The sequence below is a fragment of the Etheostoma cragini genome, chromosome 20 (assembly GCF_013103735.1).
Source record: "Etheostoma cragini isolate CJK2018 chromosome 20, CSU_Ecrag_1.0, whole genome shotgun sequence".
Lineage (NCBI taxonomy): Eukaryota > Metazoa > Chordata > Actinopteri > Perciformes > Percidae > Etheostoma > Etheostoma cragini.
Window position 1 is genome coordinate 6,683,430 of NC_048426.1, and position 6,597 is coordinate 6,690,026.

General features: G+C 36.3%; 2 protein-coding genes across 3 annotated transcripts in view; one reads left to right on the plus strand and one right to left on the minus strand.

Annotated features, from left to right (window-relative positions):
* On the minus strand, positions 1-4,571 carry rmnd1 (required for meiotic nuclear division 1 homolog). Of its 2 annotated transcripts, none has more exons than XM_034859017.1 (12): positions 4,375-4,571; positions 3,511-3,960; positions 3,303-3,408; positions 3,119-3,194; positions 2,926-2,965; positions 2,704-2,804; positions 2,504-2,610; positions 2,328-2,392; positions 2,111-2,187; positions 1,630-1,750; positions 1,407-1,523; positions 1-441 (listed from the first exon to the last, which is right to left on the minus strand). In XM_034859017.1, exons 2-12 carry the CDS (start codon positions 3,931-3,933, stop codon positions 409-411), a joined length of 1,266 nt encoding a protein of 421 aa, XP_034714908.1. In that variant the 5' UTR covers positions 3,934-3,960; positions 4,375-4,571; the 3' UTR covers positions 1-408. The 2 variants fall into 2 exon arrangements, with proteins under 2 accessions (XP_034714908.1, XP_034714910.1); XM_034859019.1 differs by having other exon boundaries at positions 4,140-4,563.
* Positions 4,572-5,803: 1,232 nt separating this feature from the next.
* Positions 5,804-6,597, plus strand: part of ccdc170 (coiled-coil domain containing 170) — a 3,953-nt gene continuing 3,159 nt past the window's right edge. The window contains exons 1-2 of the mRNA XM_034859063.1: positions 5,804-5,965; positions 6,139-6,312. Coding sequence (XP_034714954.1) covers positions 5,939-5,965; positions 6,139-6,312 — 201 coding nt within the window. The 5' untranslated portion in view covers positions 5,804-5,938. The remainder of the gene's footprint in view (positions 5,966-6,138; positions 6,313-6,597) is intronic.

A 6,597-nucleotide genomic window follows, 5' to 3' on the forward strand; every position in this document is an offset into this window, starting at 1 on the left:
GAAGTTCTTGAACTTGATAATGATATTGTCACAAGAATCCCACATGTCGTAGGGAGTCTGTGTTCCTCTAAACACCACTATCTTTCACAATGAAAACAATTCATTGACATTTGGAAATGATGTAAAAATTAAATGTGCCTTGTACACATACATACAGCAAACAAAAGATTTCGGTATGCTCAGGTGATCCCAACAAGTCCACTGACCCGTAAGACATGATATTCAGCAAAACAGTAAAGAATTGAATAAAAAATGTATTAATGTAATATTTATGTCAGCGTCACGATTTCAGCTGACTCCAGAAAACATTGTAACATATCACTGCTATAGTACCTTTGCATAGTGCAGCATTCTTCCTCTGCGGCTCCAAGTGTCCTTTAACGATGTGTGCATTGTTGGAGTAGCAAATTAGAAGATCATTTTTGCAAGTTCAAACATAACCTATAAGAAAAACATTTAATAGCTGTAATGTTATCCAACTTAAAAAGGTTGTAAGCATTTTAACTGAAGAAACAGTCTAATAAAGTAAACAAGCCAAGTTATCTTACATAACTGTTATTACAATGGGAGAGTTCAGTGTCAGTTATCTACTGCCAAAGTCAGTTGAACAGGTGAAATGTGTTTTTCATAAGTTACTGTATGTCAGATAAAATCTTATGTGAAAACAGTTTGAAAAAGAGAAGAAAAGAAAAATTGGTTTTAGCAAGACTAGAAAACTCAAATATTATCTGTAATCTAATACGATATTTGACCCAGGAATAAACCTAAAAAAAAAAATAATAAAAAAAAAAAACTTTTAAAAAGAGCTGACAAAATTCAGGGAGAAATTTGTTGTTGTTAGACTAAACGTAGTGACTTTTCATTGACTAAAATGTAAAGTCAAGTAAAACTACTATACTAGTAATAACTATTAACAAATAATACATCAAAGTCTTGATTTCAAATATTTACTTCAAGTGAAGAGTCAAAAAGAGGGATCAGCACAACGCATTTAAATTGACTTTACATCTGTTAAGCAGGAGTTTTCATATACTATATAATGCTGATTATGGTAGTTTAATGAGTAATATTGCATCATATTTTCTCAGTGGTATTTTGTTGTGATGAAAATCTTCTCTGTCCGGTTAATGTAATAGTACAATGTTCTCTTCTGAAGTTGAAGAACACCATAGGTGAGTAGTAGTCCTTCTGTGAGTTATTTCAATGAGCCATACTGGAGGCCAAGCAAATGGACCTCTTCAAAGAGGCATGTTCTGAACAGGCACTGCATTAGTTAATTAAATAACTCAAGCGGACTAGCCAATTGTCCAACACTGGAAGATTGTTTGTAAGGTGTAGATGCTAGGTTTGTGTGATGAATCAATGTTAAAAACAAAGGGCACAGATGATCTCTTATATTTCCTTACCTCAATAGCAATGAGGATGATTATCATCCACTCCAACCTCAAGCTGTGCTTCTCACTGAGGTGGCTCCTCATCAGATCTGTCAGCTGTGTACAATGTTCCAGCTTCTCGTTCACAACCTAAAACACACAGAAAATGTTTCTAGATCAGGAACAAAGCATGTGCCACTTACAATTTGTATTTCAACTACGGTGAAACATTATTTTGTGGAGCAGCTTTATTTACATTGACTCTACGGTTGATGCTGAGGAACTGGCAGGTCTTATCGTAAAGTTTTTCCAGGTTTTCTCGGTCCCAGTAGAAATCAGGTGTGATGAGCAGGTCAGATCTCAGGTTTATACAGTGTCTGTCAGAGGAGGACGTAAAAACAAAGGCTTTAAACAGAGTCTGTCATCCTGAAGTATGAAAATACAACAGTAAACCTACAATACTTTTTGCAATTGCAAATACTTGATAGGATTTCTAAAAGCTTGAGTTGTTTAGACATAGTATGTTGACTGTAGAAACTGACATAACAATGAGTGGCAACTACAACAATATAAGAGTATGTCAAAACATTTCTGTTACTGATAACCTAGCAGACACAAACTGATTGACAAAAACAAATACAAATCTGAGGTTCAAAGCTGAAACCACTGGAAAGTGTTATCTCAATGTAAAAAAAAAGGAAGGGTTGCAGTTCCTTCTGGATTAAATGCTAATTTACCTTAATGTGAAAAGCTCGCCTATCTTCTTCATAACCTCTGCAGAGGACAACTTAACTCTTTTGCCAGACTTAAGTGTCTGAGGAAAAAAAAAAGATTAGGACATTAGCAGTAATGGGAGCACTGATGAATGATCTACCTTGCGCACAAACAACCAACCATTACATATAATCAATTATTCAGAATTTATTTGTGATTGCTGCTAAGTGTCCATTGTACCTCTGGAATGGTTTGAATTGACTCTACAAAGTTGTCTAAAAACACTTCCCATATCGCCAGCTTCACTGGAAAAGAAAGGACAAGTTGACACCTCTGAGAGGCTGAGAAGACTGCTACTACTTGTTGTATTGTTATGTGACATAACAATTCAAATCCTTGTGATTTATAGTTCTCACCTGACAAACATAGTGCATTTGAAAATGCAAATTTCTCCAGAACAGCTTCATGTTGATCCATCTTGTCATTCAGAATAAAGTTGCCGTGCTCAAGCTTTGTGTTTCCCCTGAAGAAGAAAGTATTTAATTAACAAAAACTAAAGAAAGTCTCAAAGTACAAATAAACAAAAAGAAGTGTGAGTGAGTGAAAATCAACATACTCTCCAACAGTGTAATTAATCTCCTCATTTTCCCAATGGACTAGTGCTACTTCATAGGGCTGGATCTCATGATGTTCCAATATTCTCATCACCCTTTTCAACTGTAAAGACAGAATAAAAAAAAAAAATCATTTACCGTATTCATATGCTACAGTCAAAAAATAAACAAGAATTACAGTTACTGAAATATTATACTTAATAAAATATATATAGTTTGGTTACCGTTTTCTCTTCAACATTCCAGAAAACGACAGAGCCTTCCCTTTAATTTTAGATAGAGAAAGTCAGAAACCCCTGTAACTAAGGTTGGGTATCTTTTAATTTTTTTAAACACTAATGCCATTACATACATACATACATACATACATACATACATACATACATACATTTGTAAAACAGACTACTTTATTTCTACCTGAAGAAGACCATTAGAGCGTCGTCGTCTGGTTTTGCAGCCATGTCCGTGCTTATCACCAGCACATTTGAGGCATCTGAAATTAAAACATGATTGTCATAAAATGTTTTATATGTTCCAAGCAGCATATATCAAATCTAACTCCCTGGAAAGTTGTACTCTACGAACAATTTTTTAACATCACCTCTTGGTAAATCCATCTCATGGAAGCCGTGGCTTACCAAGTCGTGGCAAAGTGTTGGCAAATGATACTGATCTGCTGTTGCAAAGGCAATACATTGCATCATATCCTACCGAGAAACAGTGGAAAAAAATAATCATTAAAACAAAAAGACATGTATAAATCAACACTTAATAAGATCAGTCATGCAGTTGACGACTGGCTGAATCACCTCGTCCACATTTAGGGAAGGCTGATTGGCTCTAGAAGGTTGTTTTGTTCTTGGTCCTTTGGGAACCCTTTTTCCAGGCACCGCTGCTGGTTTTAAACTTGGTTTTAACACTGACTTCACAAGATCGGGTGAATAAAAACGCTTCTGTCCACTTCCATATTTAGTCAGCATCCCAGGATGACACAACAAATTACTGGAAATACTTTTAAATCCAACTAAAGAAGGCAGAACCTGTCTTGTCTGTTGTTGGTGAAGAGTGTTGTGACAGATCCTTAGGCCAGACCAGTTAAAGTAAGTCCTGGTTTTGGATTCATACTGTGTTTGGATAGACTGGGAGAGACGGGCAGAGGCACAGATGAAGACTGGTTTCCTTTCTACGTGCAGCTGAGCTCCCACTCTGGACCACAACGTCCGGAGAAGCATCTTCCCATAGACAGCGGTACAGGTGGGCTGCAACACAGTTACAGCTGGCAGTGATGCACCATGTGTTATGCTCTAATTCAACACTGCATGCATTAAAACGCTGTAAATGAAAAACCTTTATATGTTAGAAAACTTACAGATATAATTTGAGGCATCTTAAATCTAATGTTAATGTAGAAATAGGAGCCAAAACAAGCTAAACTGACCTTGACTACTGTAGCTAGCTATGAACAGCCTCAGTAGTAACCCAAAAAGTAGTTTTTAAAACTAGTTAGTCGTGTCACAATTGGTCCATGTTAAATGCACATTGTGAATAATACACAAACAACAATTACCGTTCTATATCTCGGAATAGTTATAGCAAAATTAACAGAGGTGGTTGACCTGCTACTAACGTAACCAATTCGCTGAAATGTGGCCGTTAGCCGTTGTTAGCTTACCCGGTAAATGAAAATGAAGCGATTTAGAAGGAGTCGACTTTTAACAATGATTCAACGTGTCAGAAAATGGCAATTACATTGAGCATGTTACAAGTATAACTGTGGACTTTAAGATGGCTTGCTAATGGAATGACAGACCTAGGAAACTAGGAGGCGTGTTTGTATTTGCTAATAAAGGTTTTTCCTGCCTATTTCCTGTTTTAAGGCGACGTCACAGCGTTTGTATGCCCCGGATAGTGACTGACAGGCTGCATGTTGTCCTTTGCTGGCTTTTTAGCCTACTATACTTTTCACAGGGTATAGTAGCCAGACTGTTGTTATGCTTGTAGCCAAGAGTTTTTTTTTGAAATAAATATTAAAAAATATAAATATGTTTTAAATTATTTTTTCTGATCACATTTTAAAAAAACATATTTAAGAAATAGTGACAAACAATTACAATCAATAGCGTACACTAAAGAACGCGTCCCAGGGCCAACAAAAAAAATATAATAACAGTTTTACAAATGATTAAACAGAGGAAAGACGGGAGGGAGACAAAACAACACACGCAGAAACAGACACGCACACAGACAGACACAAGACAAGGGCCAAAACACCTGCGCAAGTTAGGGGTTGTAGCCCTAGGTTGTTTTTTTTATTATTAAATTATAATTGCAATAACATACGTCCTATTCAGTTGTCAACCACTAAAATAGCAAGGCCATATTTAGATTTAGATTTTTTGCTATATAAAATATCATTTACTAGTGGTGTGGCTCCTGACTTTTCATTGTCCAATAAAGACAAAAAATTCCCCCCTAAAATATATATGTATATTTATGTAATTTATATTTCAAATATTAAATTGACCAGCAGTGTCCAACCTGCAGGTGGAGACCACCTTGTTTTACTGTTATTTTTTTCTGACTTTTATTTATTTCTTTTCTTTTTTCTTTTGAAATTGTGGATATTTTCACCCCACCTTAAAAACACTCGGGTCCACACCGAGAAAGGGTCTATTATAGACACTGACTCATTTTAGGGGTTCAGTTTAAAGTCCACTATTTATTGTGTCTGTCATTGTTGTGTTTCCTCAGTTCTTAAATGAGACTGACTGTATCCGTTGTAGTCTACTTTAATTATCATTCCGCAATGCAACGCAAAAATTAGCAAACTGACTACCATCATGGCTGGTAGATGACGGACAGTAACATGCCATTCAGTCTACATGTACTATTCATAGCAAGGGCGTGAACAACTTCAGACAATGCAAAGGTGAGTTGGAAGAGCTACCTGAAAGTCTAAACTCAACACCTTGCAGCTTCATCAGCTTCATGTTTTTGATCTTTTACTGTTTTATCTTATTTCATGTGTTTCATTGACCTGTTAAATACTTGATAAGCTATAAATTGCATTTTGGTTCTTGCGTGGTATTGATATATTTTCCAGATGTCATACTTTCTCAGCTACAGCCCCCACTCTGGTGGAGCCTGGTAAAGCATGTGTTTGGTGTTGCCAGGAGACTTCTTAAAACAGAGACAAGTCTCTGCTGTATTCACTTCCCCTGTAAGAATTTTTTTCTTATGGAAGTTATGGAAAACTCTGATGAGGTAGGCTGTGCCAAAACAAAAGAAATTAATTTGACATCTCTTTCATTGTACATGTGTGTCAGTAGGCATGAACTTAATTGCATCTAATGTTGGCAAGTTTTAATTTATAACGTAAACATGTCCTACAATTTATAGTAACTGTTTAATGCTCTTTAAATTGTTATGTGGACCAGTCTCATGAGAGGGAGAGGCTGAAGATGAGGATCGCTGTTTTGGAGGAGAGTGTGAAGTCCTGTGAGGTAGAGTGTAAAGCCAGCAAAGAGACGGTGCTAAGGCTGGTGGCAGAGCTGGACCGAGAGAGGAGGAAGGCTGCCAGCAGTGCAGCAGCACTCGATTCACTCAAAGAGGTACTTACACAACTTTTAAACTCGCCTAACAAAGTTTATTACTGCAATTAGCTGGCAGTACACATTATTAACAAATTACAAATTATGTCCTGACACCAAAAGATCAGTTTCTTGGATTTTTTTTCAACTGTTCCAGTGATATTTAAAAAAAAAGTTTGAGCCTTTTCCACACACGATGGAATAAATTGTGGTGGGTAAATAGTCAGTCTTTTATTGATTTATTTTGATGGTGTAATAGTAGTCAAATTGAGCTTTGAAATATTGAAATGAGTCTGTAAACACCCC